General features: G+C 39.4%; 1 protein-coding gene across 1 annotated transcript in view; it reads right to left on the bottom strand.

The window, feature by feature from the left end:
- Positions 1-23,864: 23,864 nt before the first annotated feature.
- LOC139695643 (homeobox protein aristaless-like) overlaps positions 23,865-27,660 on the bottom strand; it is a 224,828-nt gene continuing 221,032 nt past the window's right edge. Inside the window, exons 3-4 of the mRNA XM_071594453.1 lie at positions 24,330-24,674; positions 23,865-24,158 (exon numbers count right to left, since the gene is read on the bottom strand). Of these exons, the coding sequence (XP_071450554.1) occupies positions 23,865-24,158; positions 24,330-24,674 (639 nt within the window). The remainder of the gene's footprint in view (positions 24,159-24,329; positions 24,675-27,660) is intronic.

Here is a 27,660-nt window from a genome sequence, read left to right on the forward strand (position 1 = left end):
CCCCAACCCACCACCCACCTTCACCCGTTCCCCCGCGCATGTACAACCCTCCTCGGGCCATTTTAAATAAGGGTGGGCGTGTTTGATATTTCGGAAATCTAATTTCATTTTCACGACTCCCAATTACACGTCCGCGGCAGGGGGAGGCCGCGGCGAATGGAGACGGGAGGCTACTTCATCTGTCTGCACGCTTTCCCTCCGCCCTTTCCTTACCAGCTTTCCAGCCGTACCCCCGTTCCTGCAGCCTCCCCCAGAAATGAAGCTCTCCCTACTCCTCTCTTCTCTCCGCTGTCGTCAGTTACGAAACTTCGCGCTCGGAACGCAACCGCTGAATGTCGGTGAAGATGCACACCTCTCATGCTTGCTTTAATTTTGCTCGTGACAATGAATACCTCCGCTTCTGTTTGCGATGAGAGGGGCTCTCGAAGAGAACAAATGTTAGGGAAAATGGATTCCCCTGTCTCATGACGTTTCTGAAGAATTTTAGCCGCGATTCAATTTCGTCTCAGCTCTTTCTTGCAGCGTTCTCTCCCTCGACGTTCTTGCCATTGAAATTCTTGTCTTAATTCTCTCTTAATCGCTTCTTACTTGTCAAATTCTAGCTTGTATATAATTGGATAAATTTCATACTGCATCCTAAGGTGCCATTATTTGTTAGGTGATAGTATATGTATTTGCATGCGTGTAGGATGAAATTATTTTTGCATGCATGTATATGCCACTGTGGGTAGAGTTTTGCATGTGGTTTTGTTCCTTTTTACGGGTAGTGACCTAACATCCCCCGCCACACACCCTTGCGGGTTATTATGTTGATGTAGATGTAGTATTCCACATTGAAGAAATTTTAGAAAATTGCCATTTCCTTCATTCTCTCTTTCTCTCTCTCGCTCAACGTTCTTGCAATAAAATTCTTGTCTTAATTCCACATTGAAGAAATGTTAGAAAATTGTCATTCCCTTCCATAAGCTCTACAATCGGAACATTTAGTATCAGGTAACTAAAAATAACTTAATTATTTATTTGAAATCTGTTAGCAATTTTCTTTTAAATAATATTTCCTGATTGGGAATTGATATGATATCCTTGTTGAAGGAGTAAACAATTGAAATTTCAAACTCAAATCGAGAAAAAACCTCCACCACAGCTGCTGTGAAAACGCATTTTTGACTATTCATAAGTCCTTAGGAAAGCTTTGGTTTTTTTTAAATCGATTTTGTAAACACTTGTCTTATTAGAACTCTTCGTTAGCATGAAAAAATAATTCTTGCGACTGAAATTGTGGTAATGTTATCAATTGTAAATAATGTTTTAAATTTTTTGTAAATTAAGACATGAAAGAATGTCAAATACTGATGCGTGAAGTCCATTAACACCAATGGTAGTATTTTTGTGGTAATTTTGACGATTCCTGAAATAAGCCGTATTCGGATGAATCACCCTTTCCGGACGTAAAATTAGCACATATCTTGGTGCCTGTTTTCATAAGCTAAAAATCTGGAAATATATCGGAATATATATAATATAGATATATTATATTTATATATATATATATATATATATATATATAAATATATATATATATCCCTCCCCGGACTACAACCTTGACGTGGTGGAAGGGCTTGTGCGTTCCGATGACCCCTAGAGCTGTACTGGCGGGAGTAATAAAAATTGCTCCTGGTAGGGTCACCCATGCCAGATAGGTCGAAGGTTAGGAGCCAGACGAAAGGTAGTCCACGCAGCGTCTGTTCCTCAGTGAGGCGGCTGCAATGGCGTCTGACCCCAGTGGGGCGGCCAGTAAGTGATGGTGTCACGTTAAAAACACTATTGAGGAAGGCAACGGGAAACCACCTCAATTATCATTCCCAAGAACAATGTGATGGACAATAGAGATATTTTGAGTCCTGGCAACCACGGGGCTCGGCCCAATCGGCCGTGTGTCGTGCCCGGCAGCGGGGGAGGCAAGGCTTCCGCGGTCGTCATCCCACGAAACCCTTGCAAGGGAAAACCAGCAGCAGCAGGACAGAAGACGCAGGAGAAAAAGACCAAATTAGTTAGAATAGGAACGTGGAATGTTAGGACAATGATGAGGACGGGGAAATTGGAGAATGTTAAGCGAGAGATGGAAAGGGGAAATATAGATATTTTAGGTCTATGCGAGGTGAGATGGAAAGATAGCGGGGATTACTGGAGTGATAAGTATAGAATAATATACAGCGGTGGGGACGAGAGCCAACGAGGGGTCGCCATAGTATTAAATGAAGAGGTAGGAAGAAGCGTAGTCAACATAGAGCAGGTAACGGATAGAATACTACTAGTGGAGATAAAAGCAGAACTGACGAACTTAGTTATTATCCAGGTATACATGCCACCGAGCAACCATAAGGAAGAAGAGGTCGATAGGATATACGATCAGTTAGAGGACATGATTGCATGTGTTCCTGCAGGGAAACATTTGATAGTGATGGGGGATTGGAATGCGACAGTAGGCGAAGGAAGAGATGGTGATGAGGTGGGGGACTACGGTTTAGGCACGAGGAATGACCGCGGGGAGAAAGCAGTTGAGTTCTGCAGGAGACAGGGGTTAGTTATCACCAACACTTGGTTCAGACACCACAAAAGACGCAGGTATACATGGAAAATGCCAGGTGACTCGGGAAGATATCAGCTAGATTATATCCTGGTTAGACACAGGTTTAGGAACAGTGTGATAAATTCCCACAGCTTCCCGGGAGCGGATGCGGACTCAGACCACAATTTAGTTGTTATGAAATGTAGCGTACGTTTTAAAAAGATAAGGCAGGGGCGGCGAGTTAGAAAATGGAATGTAGAAGCATTAAATGGGTTGAAAAGAAAGGAATACAAACAGGCGGTAGAGAAAATCATGGAGGACGGTAAAGAGCTAAGTACTATTGAAGAAAAATGGGAATGTATCAAAAAAGGGTTGTCTAAAGCGGCAAAAGACACTATTGGAACCGTTAACGCTAAAGGGACTCGTAAACCATGGATCACGCATGAGATGATTACAAAAATGGATGAGCGGCGAAAATGGAAGAATATAAATACAGAATTAGGCAAAATGAAGTACAAAGAATTGAACAATAAATTGAGGCGGGCAACAAATAAAGCAAAGGAAGCATGGTGGAAGACGCAGTGCGAGAATATGGAAAGTCTGCTGAGGAAGGGGGAAATCGGTGCGCTTTACAGCATAGTTAAATCTTTATCGGGAAGTAAGAAAGGGAGATCAACGATAGCAGTTAGAGATAAGGCCGGTAAGGTAATAGTTGACGCAGGAAAGATCCAAGAGAGATGGAAGGAATATGTAGAAGACCTGTATAGTGAAGAGCTTAGACCAACAAAGTTAGACATTGAAAAGGAACATGACGTAGAGGAAGATAGCTTAGGTCCAGGCATACTAGACAATGAGATAGAAAGGGCATTAAGGGAGATGAAACTAAATAAGGCCGTGGGGGTAGATAACATTCCCGTGGAACTTTTGAAATGCTTGGGAAAATGTGGGAGGAAGAGGCTATATGGGCTGAACCGTAGTATTTATGAGGAGGGAATCTGGCCGGAAGACTTTGTGAGATCAGTTTTAGTTCCTATTCCGAAAAAGGTAAAGGCCACGTCATGTGAGGACTATAGGACAATTAGTTTGATATCCCACGCAGCTAAGGTTGTTCTCAGGATCATAAACAAAAGGGATAGAGAGTAGGGCAAATGATTACTTAGGGGATGATCAGTTTGGGTTTAGGAAGGGGAGAGGTACGCGTGATGCCATTGCAGTAATGAGATTATTAATCGAGAGGAATATAGAACACAACCAGGAGGTATTTGCCTGTTTCGTAGATTTCGAAAAAGCGTTTGATAGAGTAAATTGGGAAAAACTAATGAGTATATTGCAGAAAATAGGAATAGATTGGAGGGAAAGGAGGCTAATCCGCAATCTGTACATGTCTCAGACTGCCCAGGTGAGGGTGGGAAACGGGGAGTCAGGATGGGCAGTGTTAGGAAGGGGTGTAAGGCAGGGTTGCCCATTATCACCGTTGCTGTTCAACCTGTACGCAGAAGAAATGATCAAAGAGGCATGGGAAGAACTCGAGGTAGGAATGAAAGTGGGCGGGGAAGTCGTAAAATCAGTTAGGTTTGCTGATGACCAAGCTTTAGTTTGTCAGTCAGCCAAGGGGCTGCAAGCATTGCTTAGTGAATTGGAAATTCAGTGCGACAGGTATGGGATGAGAATCAATATTAATAAAACAAAGGTTATGCGATTTTCTAGAAAGAAAAAGGCCAAGCTTAACATTAAAATAGGAGGGCAAAAGCTAGAGAAGGTAGAACAGTTTACGTATCTCGGTAGTGTTTTGGACCAACACGGTCAAAGTAGTAGGGACGTAAGGAGAAGAATTGCGCTAGGCAAAGAGGCTTTCACAAGGAGGAGGGAGTTGATGACAGGGACTTTGAGTAAGGATGTTAAGAAAAGACTCGTAAAAACTTTGATATGGAGCGTAGCTATGTACGGAGCGGAAACGTGGTCATTGAAGCAGGAGGATAGACGTAGATTGGAGGCTTTTGAAATGTGGGTGTGGAGAAGAATGGAGAAGGTGAAATGGACAGAGAAGAAAACAAATGAGGAAGTACTTGGTATGGTGGGCGAAGAGAGGGGTTTGTTGGGAGCAATCCTATGGAGGCAGGAAAAGTGGATGAAGGGGGTGTTGACTGGCAGTGGGATGTTGAAGACTGTGATAGAGGGTAGAATGTTGGGCAAAAGAGGAAAGGGAAGGAACAGGATAGGGTTGTTGGACGGGATGAAGGGAGGAAGGAAGTACTCAGAGATGAAGAGGGACCTGATATAGAGTAGGATGATTGATTTTGTGTTTTGTTAGGAGTAATAAAATATTTGTTTGGTAGTTGTGTCAGTCCAAAAACCTACCTTAACCGGTAGATTACTTAAAAAAAAAATATATATATATATAAATATATATATATATATATATATATATATAAATATATATATATATATATATAAATATATATATATATAAATATATATATATAAATATATATATATATATAAATATATATATAAATATATATATAAATAAATATATATAAATATATATATATATATATATATATTTTAGTGTATGTATATGCATGAATGCATCTGTGTATGTACCATATGTGTGTGCGTTCATGTATAGTATACTCATGAATGCGTACATATACTATAGTAGTTGGGGAAATATTTAATAATAAACAGATCACTCCTGTTTCATGATTTTACTAGTAATACTGTTGGTACCATGTGCACTCTTTTTGAATCATATAAGTAGTTACAAATGCATTGAATGTCGGAATTGTTTTCTGTTGTATCTCATGCATTGTGCGTGGTTTTGTTTGTCCGTGTGCTGTGCATGACGTGTGGATACATCCCCTGCCACGCACCTTACCGACAGTTTATAGGGTATAATGTAGATCTAGATGAATGTTAAAAACCCTGAGGCTTCGGAAATCTTCTGGAGATGACAAATTTATCCGTTTCTGTGTGTTCTGTTTCAATTTCGAATGGGTGATTCGTTTCTTCATTCCGTTCAAAATGCCTATTCTTGAACTCATTCCTCTTCCTCACTTAATTAATCTTACCCCCTCTATTACACTATCTCTATCTAGTACAGTATTTCATCTCCACTCGAAATCCCATGGCACCCTTTATGCATAAACAGCAACCCTTCCTACTTGCTTTAAAGTTCTCACAACAATCCTCTCTCCTCCCCAACATATGTAGTACTATTTCATTTGTTTTCTCATCCATCAATCCATTTAATCTTCTTCATTCTTCTCCACATCCGTATTTCCACAGCCTCCGTGTATTTCCACAGCCTCCGTGTATATATATTCTTAGTTCTTCTGCTCTAAAATCTTACGAACTTAAGAAAATACGAGTGAGATCGGAAAACATCTGGAATTAATAATGAAAATGACTTTGCCTTCAAAAACATTTTATTTTTGCCAACATAATTGCCTATAATATGTATATAAATGCATTTTATCCAGCGGTGTTCCAGTTCCATTATCCCATCTCTGTTAGTGTTCTTCCGGAAGGACTACATGATACTCGTCAACAGGCGCAACCGCTTTTCGATCGGACTACATTGACTAGTGAGGAAACGCTATAGTTATTGGAAGAGGTTTTTCCGATGGATCCAAATCCGGTGAATAGGGTGGATGATTCAGCATTTAATAGCGCAAATCCCTCAATTTTTTCCATCGCCATGACAATTTTGTGGGCAGATGCGTTGTCCTGATGGACAATGGATTTTTCATCTCCTAACGGGGTCTGCTTTCACGGATTTTGCATCCAGTTTCGTTGGGATAATAGTACTCCCTAGTTACTGTTTTGTCTTTTTCAAGATATTTGATCAACGGAATTCCTCTCGTATCCCAAAAAACCGGCGCAATGACCTTTCCCACCGATGGTGCCGTATTCGTCTTCTTCGGAGTTGAAGTACCAGCCTCTATCCACAGCGTGAATTGTTGTTTTGATTCCGGTGTGTAATGGTGAATCAATGTTTCATCCAATGTCACTGAGATGCGCAGAAAATTACTCTTATTTTCCCCAAGCACATAGCACAGCGTGGCGGGTTCTCAAAGTTCTTTGCGCTCCTATGAGCCGATGCGTGACCTAAGCTGTGACGGAGAAGAAAGAATGATTTCCGACGTTTAGCGATGTTATCGAGAGGCGGCAGCAATGTGATTAAGGAACAATACTTTCGATCCAATGGAGATAATTTGAACAGCGAATTTCCCCTCACCGAGTGTAGCTAAACGGGTCTGAAACTTAGGTGGATTAGGTGGGAATCTAGCGGATTCATTTCCTAAATTAGTTTCTGGAAATAGTGGCGGAAGAGGTAAAAAAAACGCTTATCCATAAATTCGTTTCGAGTCCGTCCCTCGCCGAGTGGGCATAATGCGGAACAAGTCATATCTAAACCAAGGGAAGAGATTTCTTTTGTTTTGCACCTACTCGGTGTAATTTTGGGCGATTCATCTTATTCATTTCTTTGTTTTGTCTCGCAATAATTTAATTTAACCTCAGATATTAGCTTGTTTCAGACAGGGGAACTGTTGACAGACACAGGTTAGGCCAGCCAAGGTCTCCGGTGGCTGAAATTGATATTTCTCGAGTGCCCAGCGTCCTTCACCTCTCCCTGTGTCATTCTATTTCCGTCTTTCTTTGTGTCTTTATTTCCCTCCCTTTCTCCTCCTTTTCATCTCTCTTTCTCTGTTTTCTACATACATTTTATCTTTCTCTCCCACGTTATTTTCTGTTGCACTGAATAAAAATAGGCACAAGCCGACTTTTTTTTGTCGAATGTATTGACAAGAATGGATTTATGTAATGCCTACTCACTCCCTCCACTCCATTTCACCAAAACAAAACATTCGTCTTCATGCATCTTTAACATCCAGTAAATAATATATAAACGCATGTCTGACAATATTCTGTATCCGAGGATGACGACTTTGAGAATGAATACATTCGTAAATTAATCAATGATAGTGTTGAAAATGCAACATAATTATATTAATTATTGATCATGGATTTTCGCAGTGCTGCGGGAAACTTTGAATCCATTTGTCTCCCTCGTAATTTCCTCTGCTATTTCTTCCTATATATATTAGTATCCTTCCTTCTGTCTTTTGTTTACATTATCCTTCTTTGTCTTTGTATTTCTCTTTCTCCTTTCATTTCTCCACCCTGTGCGTTTTTATTTACCTCACCTCCTCTCTCTTGATCTTTCCCATTCTGTCTTAATTTCTATCTCCAATAGCTTGAATAGTGTCTTTCAAAGGGGAAGGTTTTAATACAGTCTGCATGTCTAGTTTTTGGTGTTGGTTGATTTTTTTTACTCCACTGATTTATATCGGCCCATAGAATCCGAGAGCCTAATTTTAACTTAGCTCCTATCTCTCTCCTAAGCCACGATGACAACAGTAAGAATGAGAATTCATTAGATAAAGGGATTGTATTCAGAAAGTCTGCCTTTTTTAAAAGTTGCACATATGCATCATGCATCGAAGAGATAATGAAAAGAATCTTCGCTAAGAATTCGTCTTCCTACGCCTTCTCTTGTTTGCTTTGAAACGGAATAGCTTTCGATGAAACAAGAATCAACTAATTATAATTCCTGCACTGTGATGGACCAAGAAAGGGAAAAAGAACCTGAAAAATATTTATTTTGACAAAATCCTCTCCGCATATTGTGTCCCAGACGAATACGGGCAAAATATGAATATCAGAAAACAAAATTACTAAAACCAGTCTGTACCTAGGTCTTAAATGAGCGTCAAATCAAATGAAAAGATAATAAATGTGATTAGAAGTTTTTAATTTGAATTCTTAATTTAATACTGTAATGCATGAAGTGGAATAAAAGTAGAATTACCTCTCGAAACAATTATGGAATTTCCGGGTACGATTAATGCCAAAAATCTATTAAAATCACGGCCATTTGGTCAAATGATACCTATCTCCTTCATGTTAACCCGTCGAAATTTTACTCCAAGCCAAAAGGTCACTGATTGTGAGTGGTGAAGGTGCATACCAGTGGAGGCGAGCACTTGATGGCTCATTGGTTGGACGCGGTTTAAAAAATAATATATAAAACTACGCACAGACTCAATGAATAGTAATGCTGCTACCTTGTTCGTAGCAACTTTTCACAAACCTAGCTGCTCTGCGTTGCACTCGATCTAGTTCCAAAATTAAGATTATCTCGTAGGGATACTATACACCTGTTTCATATTAAAGGTGGGGCCTAACTAACGTGAAATAACAAATCTCCTCGACCCTCTCATTACAATTCCCAAGTATCTTGCTTATGAATCTTAACATTTTATTTGTAATTACGCAAATTTCACGAATGTTTTTCCCCAGGATATATCCTTAGTTATCGTTACGCCAAGGTATTTTACCTATTCTACATTAATTCACTTATTATTTTACTATGTTATTGTCCTTAAACCAAAGAAGTATTTATTCCTATTGCCGCATGACCTTTGGTGATATATTGTCTGGTCACCTTTGGTCATCCAAAGTTTTATCTAGATGAGCTGCTATTATGATTATCTACATATGAAAAAATAATTTAAGCACCAGAAAAATCACCAATAAATTAACTATTCCAAAAACCTTAAGAGTATCTCACTTAAGACCTCCAGTGTTTACATTTCCTTGGTATTCCTCTAATCTTACCTCTTTAGCACCTCTTCCGCTTATTCGATTTACCTACCTGTATTTATGCCTTTCTCTTAGGATCTTACCTCGGATATTTCATTTTCTTTTTTCACCAAATAATTTCAATGTGACCAATTCACCTGATTATTTTCTCATTTGGTTGTACCCGTTCGTATGACTTTTCCCACTTTTTCTCATCTGCATAAAATCCTCTATCTATCCTTTTGATCTTGGGCATCATCCTCTAACATCAGTTTTCGAAAGTTCTTTTTTCTTTCAGGCTTTTCCAGTTGTTCATATCTGTGATCCATTGAGTGTCACACTTGACACCAGCAATTTCACATGTTATTTACTGCTTACTAGCAAAGAAGTGAAAGGCTTAGTCTTGGAAAAATGGAAAATCTTATGAGTCTTAGTCTCTAATTTGGAAGGAAAGAAAGGAAACAGTAGGTATGCACTGCTGCAGATTTTCTTTACGTGGCTTAGGAATCGCAAAGATTTTTTCATCTACACCTATTGAAGCCAGTTGGCAAAAAAACTAAGGAGTGTGAGAATATCTCACTAGAGGATTAATTCACTCTTATAACACGACCCCGAGGATTGGTTAAAACGTTGATTGCAATGACATTGCTAGTACGTGATGCATACTCTAGAATTCTTCAGAGGAGCAGAGGTTCGCCAATTTTTTATGGCGGAATAATATTTTCAGGAGAATTGGGGAGGGGTATGGAAATCGCGGATATCCGGTCGGAAGATGGCGGGTGGATTACCTGCACCAGAGGGAGGAGAGGAGGGGTGGGCGTGGCTGGAGTCTGCGGACGGGCCGCGCCCTTCCCCTCCCTTCCTCCCCCGCCAGCCCTCTGCGGGGCGCGAAGCTCAGTTTCGCTCACCTCCCCCGAGCCTCCTTGCTTCCTCCCGCTCTCTCAGCGATGGGCGACCCCTGCTTCGCTAGGACACTTGTCCTTCTTGGTGGGAACTCGAGAGAAGAATCAAGTTTCTCCGTCTGGGTTCTTAGTTTCGAGGACCGAACTCTCTCGCATTGATTTGTGAGTCAATGTCCGTTTTTGAATTCATGGGCGGGATCTTTCTTGGATAATGTTCTGCGTTGGATATTGTAGCAACCTCGATGTTTCTGGTCATTTTCGTGGTGACAACACTATCGGATTCAAAATTTTAATTTTAGCATCGTGGAATGTGAGAGTGTGTCACTAGCATATATACTAGGTAGTCGAACAAAGTTTTTACAACGTTTTTATAAGTTCCAATTATGCAGTAAATAAATAACACAAAATCATTGGCATAGATGTTAAGTTAAAGGCTTTTAGTAAGAAAAAACCGCACAAGTTGGGCGAAAGTCACATTTCGTCAGCTTTCGGCAATCACGCATGAAAACTGACGTGTATTTCAATAGATCATGTTTGTGTTTGAGGCGATGTGCTCACAAGAAGTTTATATATATATATATATATATATATATATATATATATATATATATATATATATATATATATATAACGATTGTACGGAAAAACTCAAACGAGCGGCACAATAATGGGCTGAAACAATAGAACACAAATAGAATAGAATAGCAACATTTAAAAGGACACTCACACGGTAAATTGTTCGAGCTTTCGGCTATTCTATTCTATTTGTGTTATATCGTTTCAGCCCTATATATATATATATATATATATATATATATATATAGGGCTGAAAAAAAAAATATATATATATATATAAATAAATAATATATATATATATTATTATATAATATATATATAATAATATATATTAATATTAATATATATATATTATTAATATATATATTATATATTATATATATATATATATATATATATATATATATATATATATATATATATATATATATATATATACATATACATATATAATTTGAGATATAAATAAAACGTTCGTACTGTAATTGAAAAACTGCAGTGAGATGATCCCATACCATACTTATACTTTATACAATATTAAGTCCAAAAAATCGTATTACTTTGGAGATTCGCCCCTTCATTCAGGGTATCTTATTAGATTGCCTTCCACATAAGTGAATAAATGTACCGATAGGTAATTATCCAAATCTCATTGCGAGTGGATTCTAACTTTAAAGTTAACTGCAATTTCTTCTATCCGCGTTGTTTTCATGCATTTATCAGGAATTCACATGTGAACGCACATTAAAATGTGATTGATGTGGAAATATGACAGTAACCTCTGGGTGAAGTTCAAATGTATTGAAAATCCACATAAAGTTTTAGGCATGATTATTTCGAAAGCATCAATGGTGTGAACGGAAGATTTGTGGAACCATGATAAAAATATAATATTAATTCAGATTGTATATTTTGGGATTCCCGATTTAATCCATTGAGATTTTCAGTGCCGTAAATCAAAACCGATTTTTCGTTTTACGGTGGCCATTGTACCTGATTTCAAGATCTCGAAATGCTTTGTGATTCCACATTAAAATAGTTACGTCAATACCCAGGTTTCGCTACTGCGCTATATTATTAGATATATTTGTTGCACTGCAACAAAGCCTAAGTCGTGCAAGCAATATTTTATACGTAATGTGAAATGACGAAGTATTTTGAGCTCTTTAAACCAGGAAGCAGTTCCACAAAATAACCCCGAAAACCACTTGAACTATCGCTATGACCTTCCTATTGAGATTTTAATTTTTTTATCCATTATTTTTGAAATCCTATTCCATATAAAAATCCCCTAAAAGAGGACAACAATTCAAATGCAAATAATTGGAAATTTTCCGGAAATGAATACCTTAACCCCGGTTTCCCGATTTTGAGGACTTGGGTGTTTGTGTGTGTTTTTAAAACTGCCTAAAATAGTTTTAAAAAAATACTTTTCTTCGGCATTGGACGTGCATTTTAGAGTCCCTTTTTAGGTTTTTATTCGTCATGGCTAACAAACACTGGTAACGGTGTCTTCAGCAGAGGAGAAGAAACGTGAGTGAGGCGTCCTAATTCAAACGCGAAAAGCAGTATTTTTTACGTTAAAAGACCGCAAAAGCTTTAACCGATTGAATTCATGAATAGTTAGTGGATATAATTCATTTTATATTCCCTTTATTGACAAAGTGACCCATTCGTTGTGTGAAGCCCCTCTTAGTTCACTAAGTCCCAGTTTTAAAATGTCTTGTCAAATACAGTCGTTATTAATGTGAACGTTAACTTAACTTGGAGATTATTGTTTAATCCGATCATATAAACAAATTAGATTTTCGTCTTTCAGCTGTTGTGCTCTTTAACGATCGGTTTTGAAAGCTTAGTATAGCTCAATCTACGCAACTGGTGGTACATCCTTGAAGCACCAGTCCTAGTCAGCAAGAGATCTCTCGTCAAATTACATCTTCTTTGCCATTGCATTACAAAATTGGAACCTTCCAATTTAGATCGAAATACAATCATTTAATATATTCGAACTTTCTCTAATACAATTGTCTAACCATTCATATTGAAAATAAGAAGTTTTATATTGTCTCTTGTAGAGCCATCTTTACGGATTTTTGTCACAAAGGCTCTAAAAACATATCTGAGCACTTAAGGATTCCATTCCTACAGTTTTGGTTTCATGAATTTTAACAGGTTTATGATGGTTAATGAAAGTTTAAGTAACACAAATATAAGGAAGGTAAAATGGGAAAAGTTGCTGTCAAATTAATTGCAGCAACAATCAGTGCCTGATGACGATTTTATGCTGGTGAAAATATTATTTACCGTGACTCTTTTAACAAAAGCAGAATCCATTCGCTTCTCTCTGGTTCTCTGTACATATGGCTGCAAGACATATGTTGAGTACACCTATGTTTTTTCGAAATTTTATTTTTTCATGCGTGTTTCTTGTAATTTTGTAAAATTTGTATTTCAGTTGTATTAATAGTATTTGGTATACCTATGAGTTGTTTGAATCAACTTTAACACAATTTTATCACAAAAATCTACATAACTTGTAATCTTACGTACAAAATATTAGTGATGCGTATGCAAATTTCGGTGTCGTCTTGGATGGTGGGGGCAACGCAGGGCGGGCGGGGGGCAGAGTGCCCCGAGCGACAACTAAAAGGGCTGCCGGACAAAGTACACGATGTGTATGCGTCAACCAAGCCTTTTTTCGTATTTTTTTAATGGCCTGTTTTCACAATGTACTTAAAAGGGCTGGTGGTACCGTTCCCTGTAGCTTCAACCATCCTCGCTAATTTTATGACACAAAATCTGTCGAGAATTAATAACTTTAGTTGGTTGCTTCGTGTTACTCGAACATAATTTCAGGAATAATAAATATATTAATCTTTATAAGATTCCGAAGTACTCATCCCACTCATCCAGCTACTTCATAAAATAATTACTCTATCTCCCGGGTTGCTGAATATTTGCAATCCACTTGCTATTATAATAATTGCAGTGGATTAATTCCATTCGATGACCGCGAAGTGGCTATCCGGCTAGTTATTACGCATCAAGAAGACTGCTTTGTCCTCAATATGCGCATATGTTATGCCTGGAAGATTTGACCTCGGCCTTCGGCCTGGAAATGAAATTTTCCAGTGCCGCAATTGCCGTTTAAACTGCTTACCGCAGGTTGGAATATCAGCACTCTGATGGGGGTAGTTTAAAAGTTTCATCGAAGGATGTATTATTTTATTTAGGGGTTTGATGTGAAGGTGTTATAACTTTACTTTTGGCTAAAGTCAATATTTCGTCCAATGATGACGCAGTGGTGTGACGTGAACCTGTCGTCTACACCGCTTGAGTGCCGGGAAGCTGCGGTCTTCAGAAAACAAAAGACACAAACGGAAGCTGCCCTACTTGCTAAAAAATTTAAGTTGGCCTTTTTTGTGAAGTTAATTTGAAAAAGAATTTAAATAATTAATCAAAATGGCAATAATTATCAAGAATAGAGTTTCGCCTTCTCATTAAGTTCTCTTTGGCCCGTACCATTGCATTTCCACAACGATATCTAACGATAAATAGAGGATACTTTCGGTTTCCGCAATCTTTCTTGCGCAATGTTTTGGTTTTTACTCCAAACTAAATTATACCACTTCTTTACAAATACTACGCTATAATACTTAAGCATTCTTAAAGTTACACACACATATACAATGTTTTTGTGTATTTATTGGTTTGTATAATATATATATATATATATATATATATATATATATATATATATATATATATATAAACCACCATAAACACAGTAATCAACCCGAAGGTCGGTAGTAGTAGTAGTAGTAGTTTTGAGGGGAGGCGACCGACAGCTAAGGTCATTTGCGCCATAGGGGAAGGACAGGAAAGGATGAAGGGTGGAGAGAAACCCGGCGTCGGCATTAGCCTACTCTTTACGAAAGGCGCCAAGGGGTCCGCAGCTTAACGTCCCATCCGACGGACGGCGTACTCACTCAAAGTGCCCTCCACAAAGCACCTCAAGTAGGGATCGAGACACCTCTGAAAAATATTCAACACCGCCGGGATTTGAACCCGCGCCCTCAGGGTGGGAAGCCAGTACGTTAGCCCCCGCACCATCTCGATCCCCCAAATGTAAGCGTGTACGACTGGAACATGCGTGCATGGATGAGGGTATTTATTCGTCTGCTGTTGTGTGCGTATGTAGAAGGAAGTGCAATGTTTGCATGATAAAAGATAAATAATATTTTTTGAGAGGCAATTAGCGTGGGAACGAGGTGGGGGGGCTATGAGGGGATGTAGGGAGAGGGGAGTAGGCATAATAAGAGGACAGGTTTTACATCGGGGGCGGTTGCAAGTTGGGGAAATATTGGGAAATTTGTCACGGGGGGGCGCCAAAGGGTTGGTGGATCTCAGAAGGTTTTTGAGATTGGCGGGTCGTCTGTATGCGATAGATGGGCATTGGGGTAGTAAGGATGAGGTCGCGTCATTGTCATGTAAAATTGGAAACAGTTCTTTAAGGAGGGTTTTCAGTCTGTGTGATCCGGGGTAATAGGTGGTGCAAAGGTTGAGTCCTGCGTCAGATGTGGGCTTGTTATTGTGTGGTGTGTGTGGTCGGGTGGAACGGTGGATTTTATTTCGTAGCAACTTTTCTGGGTAACCGCGTTTGAGGAGTGCAAGGTGTAGATTGGCAAGGTATTTGTTGAGAGTGGCTGTGGTGTTGCAAATTCGGTATCCGCGGATAGAGAGAGAGTTAGGAATCGAGCGTTTCCTTCTACATAGGTGAATGCATTACCCCCTTATCCATCCGAATGAATAATCACCGGTACTCCTGTAATTCTGCCTCACTCTCTTCTCTTCCTATCCCTTCACACGCTAATTCCCACAACCTTTCATTCGACCAGTGTTTTTCCCTCAGCATCCTAGAATCCCTACCTGATTCAGCTACCAACATAGAGGTGAGAACTCGTGAATCCGCCTACATACTATCCTTCCGTTCCTTCAAAATTCCCACCCTTAACCGCCATATTTAATTTCCCTCCCAGCATTCCCTCCACACCTCCCCTCCACACCTCCCCTCCACGCCCATAACTCTTTCCCCTCTCCTGATCCATAGCATATTTTCAGTCTCTCTTGAAGAAGGCCCCTGAGAGGGCCGAAAGCTCGAACAATTTACCGTGTAAGTGTTCTTTTATATGTGTCTATTCTTTTCTATTTGTGTTATGTTGTGTCAGCCCATTATTGTGCCGCTCGTATGAGTTTTTCCGGACAATCGTTATATATATATATATTTATTTATTTATATATATATATATATATATATATATATATATATATATATATATATATTATATATATATATATATATATATATATATATATATATATATATATACCTAGCGCCATCTACTGGCGAAAGAATCGGGGCACTAGGTTGCGTTAACCCCCCGCAGATTTCAGTGTAAATTACATTCCTCGATAGCTCAAGTGATTAGAGCATCAGCCCGGCAAGTGGAAAGATCTGTGGTTCAAGTCCCGGTCAAGGAAATATTTGAGCACTTGTGATCTGCTCGATTCCGCCTTACCCACCTATTCTGTGCTTGTCCTTTTTTGTGTTCCTAGCCATTTTCCTTATACCTTCATTCATGTGAATGAATATATTCATATATGAATATATATATATATAATATAATATATATATATATTATATATAATATAATATTATATTTATATTATATATAAATATATATATATATATATATATATATATATATTACATATATATATAATATATATATATTTTTTATAAATGGTGACAACATACAATATTATCCACAAAGGATCTCAATTAGGGATCGGGATACCAATAAAAATATTTGTTGTCTTCAGGACTTGAACCTGGTCCTTCTCTGTGGGAAGCCCACGTCTTGTCCTCGGCCATGAGTACATTGACGTCTGAAACACTGAGCGTAAATATTGTGTATGTGGGAAGTATTTTTTCTATTATGGAAACGACAGTTCTCCGTATTTAGGAAAGATTTCTATACATTTTCTTAATGACGTGCTATCTATGTGCCCTTATTACCATAAAAAGAACTGCCAATTTCGAAAGTATCGAGTGTGCTTTGCTATATCATGCTACATGAAGGCGTTGTCATTGAGAGGGAGTTGTTGCATGAGCTAATTTACGTAATCGGTGGACTAATGGCAGAATTTTTACCAGACGCAGCATAGTGCAAACGGATAAATAAAAAGACATGCCGTGAAGGTGTTAATTTGTAGGAATGTCGCCCAAGCCAGCTAGTAGGAGAAAGTAAGCAATTCATAGGTGGTGCTTCAAAGACGAGACTCCTTAAAAATAAGTTATATGATATTTTCGCCAGATAGTTCGAAGTTCAAAATAATAAAATTAACAACATTTTTCTAGCAATCATCGATAGAAATAGGGTACGCACTAGATATCGCCGTCTCATTCTAGCAACAGACTTTGATGTTCTTCGACCGTTGATGAAATGGATATCTATGTATGCTAGTTTGTAAGAGATTTTACACAAAAAAGTGCAATCGACACGTTTTTGCATGCTTTTTTTCTAATGGGAATGCTGGAGCTAAATCTAATTAATAAGTGGAGACCATTTAGGCATTGTGTCACTGATTCGAGCAATTAAGTACATTTCTTTAAGAATTAAAGTTTTTATAGCCTCTGTGGTAATTTCAAATTAATGGTCGTCAATTTTAAGAAAATAATTGAGTTAGATATAAAGCAATTATGTATAATTTGCAACTCCTTAATTTTTTTCCATATTAGCTGTTTTATAGATGAAGTCTTATTTCATGAAATCGAAAAATAAATAACATATTCTTCGATAGCTACCATACCTAAGCTCTTAAAAGACAATATCTTTAAAGGAATCAATTTTTCTAACTTTTCTTCCTATTCCACTTTCAAGTTTCTATTGCTATTTAAACCTTGGTCTGTCATCAGGAGACTACGTGGAGCGTTAGTATTTCTATTTGTATATTTCGTCTCCATAACTGCGTCGATACTCCGCAACCTGGACGAATGGATTTCCCAGGAAACAATCTTGAGGTGTCATTTTAGTATCATTTGGAGTTTTTCAGAAATTATTTAATCGTCTGATCGTAAGAACGTTAAACGTAACGTTCCGATGCTTAAAACCTTGCATAAAATAAATCATGGCCATAATTTATGTTTTTTTTCCTTCAACTCCCAGTGCATTAATTGCACATGGCATTAAATTATTTGGCCATAAACCAAAACAATTTGCAAAGTATTCCGTCGGAAGAAAATGACAAGCTTTTTTGATTTGGCTTCCTTTGGCGGTGTTCGATCGACGATTATGTGGGAATTAGAGGAAGAAAATTAATGAAATTAGTTTGTTTACACCTGTGGGCAGGTGGATAACGGTGGAGTCTTGGTGTGAAGGGATTCCACATGGCAATTAATTACGGCGACGGTCCAGCTGAGTAAGGAAGATTGTTCGGCGTGGTAATTTGATTGATAATTTGAAGTCGTAAAATGTCGAGTCTAAGGGTAGAAATTGGGAACATGGACGTTTTTAAATATCGGTTTCAGATTTTTTTAACGAAAGCATCTCTTTACAAAAAGTGCCGTCGCACAAACCTAAGAAATTCTATGCGTATAGAAGAGGGCGATCCGAAAAGTAAGGTCTCCTATTTCTTTCATGAAAAATCTCATTTATTCTCAACTTTGCGTACACTGTTGGAAAGGTTGAGCATTTTCCTATTTTTCTACATAGTCGCCTTGACGATAAATCACGTTTTGCATCCTTGTAAGCAGATTTTTAATACCGGCGTCGTACCTTTCTCCCGCCGCGTCGCGAAGCCAACTGACGACTGCTTCTCCGATATAAATTCATCGCCATTTTGTGGAAGTGTACGGTGAGAAGTGTATGGACATCAAAAATGTGCGGAAGTGGTGCAGGGAGTTTTTTGATGGCCTGGAAAACGTCCACGATGAGCAGCGGTCGGGGCAACCGAGTTTTCCGGAATCAACGATGGCTCCAATTGACGAGATGGTGCGCAATAACCGGAGAATTACCCTTCATGAGATAAAGGAAGGCCTTTATGAAGAGAGTGGCTACTTCTCCGTGCAGAATATTGTGTCAGAGGTCCTCGGTTACAGCAAGGTGTCTCACCAAAGAAGCGTGTCAGCATCATGAAATGCACGTCCACATGTGTCACATCAAACGACCACCCTACTCAATGGATTCGGCTGGGATATCATAGACCACCTTGCTTACAGCCCGGACGTTGCTCCCAGTGACTATCATTTGTTTCCCGCTCTCAAAAAACAGCTTGGAGGACAGAAATGCAAGTCAGACGAGGAAGTTCAAGAAGCAGTCGTCAGTTGGCTTCATGACGCGGTGGGAGAAAGGTACGATACCGGTATTAAAAAAGCTGCTAACAAATTTGCAAAAAGTGATCGATCGTCCAGGCAACTATGTAGAAAAATAGCTAAATACTCAACCGTCTCAAACGATGTTGACAAAGTTGAGAATAAATTTGATTTTTCATTAAAAAAAATAGACCTTACTTTTCGAAACAGATATTCATGGCCACCCTAAGGTTATTGATCAACTATTTAAATCATCAATACACACATATAATGTGTTTCGTTGGATGCTATTTTACTTCTTCCATTCTTCAACTTCCTTTACGTTATTTTTATTTACATTCGTATGAATAGCTTTGTATGCTGTCCCAGGGTATATTTTGTTTGTCATTCAAGAGTGGCATGGTAAATATATGTTGGCAAATCCAGCCAAAGATTAATTTTCTCTGTATTTTTGACTGGTCTTAGAAAAGACCTCCAGAATTTTTATTTTTCTTCGAAAAATTTTATGCCCAGAGGGTATATCTTACATTGGGGGTTTATGCATTAACCATCATTATGTTTTTACATGCGTTCTGCTGAGATTGTGCCTTGTGGGAGGTATTTTCTCTCTATTTACCAAATATCATCAAACTTTTTAAAAATTGTAGAAATCCTTCATGGTATTACGTTTACTTTGGACGTTCAAACTAAAACAATTGGGAAATTTTCTCAAAAATATCCAATAAAAAAGAAACTTTTCAAGTTTTCAAACAATTTTTACAATTGACTTTGTATTTTTTAACATAAGTTTAACCTTTCACCAATTTGAAAATAGTTATTCAACATTGACTTTCCTTGCAGATCATATGCACAAATTAATCAATGAAAAGAAATCTCTACTAATACACAACGCAATTGTTTCACCCCCTTTTCATAAGGGTAAGCAGTAGAGCGACATTTAACTTAATTCAATGAGCACTTTAGTAAGTCAATTCAGCAGTCAGTTGACAGATCAGAAGGTGGACGAAATCAAAACTTAAATAGATTTAAAAAATCGTCCGGGACTGACTCGGACGTCGGTAGGGTCACAGAGGGTTCCCAAGATCGGTTACCGTTTATTTCTTTGGAAACCTTTTGCTAAACGAACGCCACGTGAACTTTCAGTGGTCGGGCAGCGCAACGAGGTAGATGGAAAATGATCATAGCTGCCTCTCTCACACTAATATGCGGATTTCACACGCCAAACAGCTTACTCGAAGATAATTTGCGAGATATTCCCATCGGAGCATCTCCCATGTCTTCTACTTTACGCAAAGAAGCTAACATTCAGCCAGGAGTAAATAGCGGTGGTTTGGGATTGGATAACTTCATTTTTGAAACTTTTAGTGAAATAAATCTCACGATTTAGGGCGTGTTCTTTACGCATGTGCCCCTGTAAAAGATTTATAGATATCTTAGGACCACATTTTTCATTAAATGGAAGGAAAGATATTCATACTTTGTCACGCAGGGCTTCAGTCACTCTTGAGCGTCGTTACCAACGGTTGAAATGTCCAAACATCTCATCCTATTCATTCATTCCACTCGGGAACTTACTTCCTTCATCTTAAATTCTTTTTCATTCCTTATCATCCACTTGTCACGGCTCGCATTTATTCTCCACCAAACACTCCTATTCCCTTTCCGCCATCTTCCAGATAAATCCTCTATCCCCATCTATCACCCTGTATTCTAAATCCTTCTTTCTCCACCCTCTATCCCTTCTGTCTCAAAATATACCACCATTGATTAATGCTCTCTATCCCAATCCTCTCCTCTTTGCATATTTGTCATCTGTACTCAACCCTACTTACCCTTTGCCGGCCGTTGCTCAAGTACTCCGCCAGAAACCTAAAGAAATATACATGCATTCATACTGCTAAGGATGATGCAAAGCATCTATAGGCGTCGGGGTGTATCGTATACGAGAACAATTTTCATTGGCATTGTTTAAAAAAATCGTTACCACTCTTTTTAAATATATATCATATACATATTAGTACAGTTTTTCAAATAAAGGAGGGATAGGACGTTAGCCAACAAAACAACTCGCTCCTTCGTTTGTATTATTATTCATGTCCGTGAGACTTTCATACACTATACTTGTGCAAAAAAAAAAAAATATATATATATATGTATATATACTCATTTCTATAGAAACAGATATACGGACTTTTCCATATATGTTTCTATAGAAATGAGTATTTGTTCGCCGTTTGGCGGGAATTGGTGTTTGAATGTGTGTGTGTGTATATGTATATATATATATATATATAAATATATATATATATATATATATATATATATATATATATATATATATATATATATATATATATATATCATTGTGTATGGATGAAGTGAAATAAAGTGTACTTTTTACTTTTCAAATATTTATTTATTGCCGCATATTAAAATATTTACTAACTTTAGCATATCTGTAGTAGTAATTAACATTTCTCGTATTTACATAAAATTTTTTATTTTAGCTGTAATTGTCCGTGTATTCATTCGTTCTTCACACGTTGAACGCTCTCGTTGCCAAGTAACTCGTTACAAAATATCATTCCTCAAAACATTGTAAATTCTTTTTACTAATTGTTCAACACACACACACACACACGCACATATAAGTCAATCAGCGTTGTTTACTATTGTAAAACACACACTCACACAAACGTTTGCATCGGAACTCGTAATTGTTCCACCCATGATAAAGTATTAAGTAATTTGCTTTTTATTGCTAATATTAAGTAAATTTTACTACGTTTCGGTTAGTATTGCTTTCATTAGTGCGAAAAAGTTTGGCAGGACCGAGGTTTTACTCACTCTGCTTTAGAGTCTAATAGTTTAGTCTCCACCCTGTCCAGAGCATGGCGGTAGACACGCTATTCTTTCACATTTGGGGTATCATCGGCAAAATTCACCTAGGCACAATTGTGGACGGACCTGATGTGTTTTACTACAGCGTGGGATAGGGTAAGGCACACATTTCATTGTACAAAATCTAATTCGCGCCTATTATCCAGGAGCGGTTGTTACGTTTGGAGAAATTTTTTCCTTCAATTAACACTTGAAAATGGAAAGCACCACTCCAGTCATGCCATTAATGTCTTTCGTAAAATTATCTTCTCCGCTACCCAGAAATTTAATAGTTGGCTATATTGTTTGAAACATCATTAGTGAAATTTAGACTTGCTGAAATAAATACCTCATTTTCAATACGAATTAATTCGAGAATTCACATTCAGCCGACTACGGGCAGCGTGATTATTTTTGGATGTTTTTTAAGTATAATTTGGATCTATTAAAGGAATTAGATCACGAGAAGTGTTCTGGGATTTCTACTCATTAAATATGTCTGGATCGGCCACTCCTGACGTCAGGATGAATACAATAAGCAACCGAGGCCATTCAGTGAAACCACATGGGAAAATATAACCTTTCCCAGGTTCTTATGAATTACCAGTTATTTTAAAAATGTGCTAGGATGAATGTGTGCAATTACCCTTCATTGGTGATTTTCCGAGATCGCAAATAAAGATAGCTCCTGATTAACAGGGCCGCTTTCATTGGCGTAAAGTGATGATGGGCGGAATCGACATACTAAGATTAGAGTGATGTAATTGCTTCCTGTCTGGTGATAAATGCAGTAAAAAAGAAGCAAGCATATTTGAAAATGAAGATTTTGTACGTGATAAAACTGGGAATTTGGTTTGACTGACTTTGAGAAATGCGTACTGTCCAGAATTCGTGAAAATTTTCTTTAGGCGTGCATGCTTAAGGAGTCATCAGTACAACTTCCTTCAAATTTTCCATCTCAATTTGATGATGAATATATGTATCCATTTTTTTTGCTTCACTTTTTCCCCTTGATTTTGATGCAAAAAGAGGCAAGTGATGCTGAAATATTCATTTATGGATAATTGTTATCTCTATTATCTGTACGTGACAGTTCAAACTTGAAGAGATTCCATCACTCGAGACGTCTTGAGTCAAGAAAACATTGTATATTAGATTTTGAAGATAATTTTAATATTTACTGGCGTCTATGAAATCAATAATCTTTCTTTGACTTACTTATCTTGGGCGGCGGAGGCCAAAAATAATGTTTTATTACAGCAATTAGTCAAATTACATAAACCTCCAAAAGTCTTCATGTAAACTTGCCAATTAACGATTACAATATTGGCGCCAGACAGCTTGAAATGTGAGGGACGGGAAGGTAGTGAACAAAGAACGAATCCTCCCTCCCGTTCATTATTACCTTCTCTTCCACCACCTTTCTCCACATGCGAAGATACAGTTTTCTCCAAGTGAATATTCACGAAAAATATATTAGGATGTGGTAAAGACAGAACTCTTTGAGTGCATTTGAAATGTGTGACAAGAACGAAAGCTCTAGGTTGGGAGGGCATAGATTTCATTTGTCATTCGATACCGAGGGCCACTGATTCGCGTACATTACTCGGAATGCAATAGGGAACACACATTTCCATTTGAAAGTTGTCCAGGCGGTGATAACCAGCAACCTCCCATCATTGTTCACATTGGACGGAGGACGGCACACTACTGATAAAGGGCGAATGGAAGCGAAGCACATGGATCTCCCGCAGAGTATCGGTTGGACCCGAGGGTCTTCGCCGTCCAGGGGGCGTCATCGAGGGTAGAGGGCTTTCGCTCGAGGCGGAGGCGGCTTGAGAGAGACCGTTGTGAACAGCTCCCCCGGTTGGAACAAAGGGGGAGCCCTCCAGCTCGCTGGAGTGGGCGTCTCCCCTCAGCTGGAGGAGTCACCCCCCTCGTCACTCTCCGCCCTCCGCTGCCGCTCCAGCAGCCGCATCTCGTGCTCCCTTGCTTTAAGGCGCAGCGCCGCGATACTCGACGAGCGGCGATCCATCTCGGGGGCGGACGGGGGTGATGGCGTGGGTGCGGGTGCCCTTGGGGGCGGCTGTGGGGCCCGGACGACAACCTCTGGGGGCGAGGGGGCAGCGGCGGTGGCAGTCGGGTCCGGGGGCCGGCCTGGGGCGAGGGCGGCGGCAAACAGGGCTGAGTACTCCTCGGGGAGCATGATCTTGTGGTCGGGGAGGTGTAGGGCGTGGTGGAGGGCGGGGGGCGGTGGGGGGCGGGCGTGGTGGAGGTTGGCGAGGAGGGCATGGAAAGGCGTGGGGTGGGCGTGGAGGTGATGGAGGGGGGCGGGGCGGTAGCCGGGGGGAAGGAAGGGGGGTGGGGGGAGGAGGGGCACGAAGGACGGGGGCGGGGAGGGTAGGAAGTCGAAATGTTTGCCCCCGGCGGTGAGGAAAGAGGGGAACGGGGGCGGCGGGGGGCGAGGGGCATGGTGGTGGTGGTGGGCGTGGTGGAGGTGGTGGGCGGGCAGGGAAGATGGGGCACTCGAGGAGGTTGGCGAGAACGGGTGCGGGGGGCCGGAGGGTGGCACGGCGGACGAGGGGGCGGACGCCGACGAGGGCACCATGTTGGCGGGCGCCAGGGGTGAGGTGGCCCCCACGACGCCGAAAGGCCCGTACGGGTGCCCCTGAGGTCCCACCTTCTCCTGCTTCCTCCACTTAGCCCTCCGGTTCTGGAACCAGACCTGGAATGGTAAGGGAATGGCAGTGAGTGAATGAAACATCGGATTCCGGGCATCGGAAGTAGGAGGTGCCGCGTTAATTTTCCTCCGTGGGTATTTTGCAGTATTTATGTTTGCACGTACCTCCCGACTGGATATCCAGGAATGTCCATAATAAAAGTTTGCATACGAGATACATATCGGATTACATTTATTCAATGGTAAACAATAGGGACATTGTGCCATACTACATCTACATAAATAACCCAACATAAATATTCACCAAGAAGTTGTATGGCAGGGGGTTCAAGCAGCATGTGTGGAGGGTAAATGATAAGGGAGGATATTGGAGAGGTAGGGAAAATGAAAAACATATTCAGTAAAACCTCAAATAACGTGCTATAGCTAAATAAAATTTACGCGTCATTTTATCAAGGTATCGTGTTAAAAATGTTTGTATTAGATGTTGATAGATAAGATGACCTACAGGTCAAGTAAATGCAGGAGTCCGTCAGTAACAGCCTTTTTACTGAACTTATTTTATTAACTATTTGTATAAACTTATTATTTACAGTGTTAAATTTTTAACACTTCGATTTGTTTTACTCGCCTGATATTTACAACTATTGATCAAATTTAATGACGCCGTTTTATTTTTTCATTCTAAATAAGTTTTCGTTCAAACCCTTGCACACGTTGGATAACCCCTTAATAGCCCCTATGCGTAATTACCCTATTTCTGTGAATGGCATGACGTGAAACTGTGCTTATGATAACTCTACAAAATGGAGTTCTGCCTGCCCAAAACGTTCGCTAATTTACGGGCAACTCACCCAAAATTAGATTGAAACATCTCTCCTTCTTAAGTAGTGCATTTATTGAAATTTTAAAAAACTTAGAGGTAATAATACAGTAGTTTTGGTAATGGGAAATTCATCAAAAATAATAATACATAGATAATTTTAGACGGTTTTTCTCATTTCTTCCGTTATGTACGTTGTGAAGATGACCGGTTTTATTTCGATGACAAATAAAGTAGAATCACTAGGGGGGGCTTAGGTGAGGCCTCATACGGAATACACGACATGTATTTTACCGCACCCACCGAAGTTGAAACTGATTAAGAAGATATAAAAGTTTTAAAGAAGGACCGCTAGATTTGTGAAGCAATGCTACGATAAGAAATTGAGTGTAACACGGTTAATATATAGACTAGGATGGGATTCCCTTCAACCACGTAGAGAGAAGGTGGGACTAAGGCTATTATAAAAATACAAGACACGCAATTCAACCTATGACACCGAATAATTCATCAAAGCCCCACATTATTTCGGCAGATTGGACCATTCAGAAAAGAAAAATGAAATAGACTGCACCACCAATAGATTCGGCGCTCTTCCTTCCCTCTTTAAAATTTGCGATTCCAAAAAAAACTAGACAACGAAAATATCACTACGGCCGATGTACCAAGCTACGAGCAGCTTAATTCGAAAACTTACCCATTGAGTTAATAAAGATTGGTGACCTCACACACTCTGCTTACACGCTTCCTGAGTGCCTTGCACTTTACGGCGTATACGCAGATGTAGAATCATACCTCAAATACACCTTTTACTAAGGCAATAAACGGTGAAAGAGTGTGAGAGCATCTTCACTTTGTTATAACTAGTTGTAAAGTGGTATGGGATTATTTTGTCTTAAATAATGTTCAAGACCTCTCACGCTTCATGAGTAACTGAAGTAGCTGTCATGAGCTGGATCCTTGATGTAACTGGTAATCTTGTACTCTCCTCCATTTACTCTTGCGAGAAAGAGCTATTTAATTGCATCTTCCTATCAGTAGAAGTCGATCCAACTGAGTGACACGTTGCTAAGTATGATGAAAGCTTTCCATAATTATATTTGCAGATTCACTATACAATGATAAATGAATGAGGAAAAGAGGAGCTCTAAAAATTGCCATTTTTTTCATAAATTATTAAATGCCCTCCTCCTCTGAGACACATTAGTGAATTCATATGTGCCATAAATAGGTGCAGATTTGATATACCAAACAACAGTTATCTACCATTGGGATGTGATCGATAATTGATATTACTTCGTGCAAGGACCAAGGATAGGTGTGATTCATAACGTAAAGTAAGAGGGACAGCTACCTACCCTGTTTCGCTTAATTTTTTCCAACAAGTTCTGCTTCCTAAAAAAATCACGCAGCTTGGTCAATGCTGAAGACGTCAAGATCAGAACGCGGACCCTGAGGTCAGTGACCGACTTGATTTGTGTAGCCTCAGATTTAAAGTAAAACTGCTTAAATGACTACGTGTAGAATGTAGAGTAGTAATAAGCGTCTTAATGAATTAGTTCTCAATTTAACGGTTAATTTACAAGCCCATGAAAATTGACTCGAAATCTTTGAAACCGGAGCCTATGTCGCTGATCGATTAAGTGGGAAAACTGATCATTCAATTTAAAAATAGAGTATTACGCAATCTATGTTTTCAATTGCGAACGAACTTCAGTCCAACCCGCCGATGTATTTTGGTACTTAGAATTTTTTTCTCGCTGAAGCAAGTAGCACTGCACGATCGTAACCTTCCGTCACAGAAATTTTTAACTATTACATTGCTAATCGACGAACGAGGTTCTTCTTTCCTCTCAAATTTGACAATTTTTTTAATCGATGCCCTCTTACGTAAATTACTGCATTTTCATAAAGGCCGTTACGCTTTTAATTTATCAGACACCCCAAAGTGAATTTGCGTGTATTTTACCACCGCACACCACGAAAACGAGGCGATAATATATGAATGTTTAACACCCCTGGCCCTATATCCCCTTCTCTCCCTCCCTTCCCCGGGACTTCTCCGCGTCACTACTGCCGGAAGTGACGCACACCCCTCATCCCAAACGAGCGTATAGGATAAGAGGAGGGGATGGTTGGGGGCACGTGGCTTTTTCCCTTCCCCACCGACAACCCCATCCCATCCACCACCCTGCGCATGCGTTCCTT

The sequence above is a fragment of the Hetaerina americana genome, unplaced genomic scaffold (assembly GCF_022747635.1).
Source record: "Hetaerina americana unplaced genomic scaffold, ioHetAmer1.1.p SCAF_61, whole genome shotgun sequence".
Classification (NCBI taxonomy): domain Eukaryota; kingdom Metazoa; phylum Arthropoda; class Insecta; order Odonata; family Calopterygidae; genus Hetaerina; species Hetaerina americana.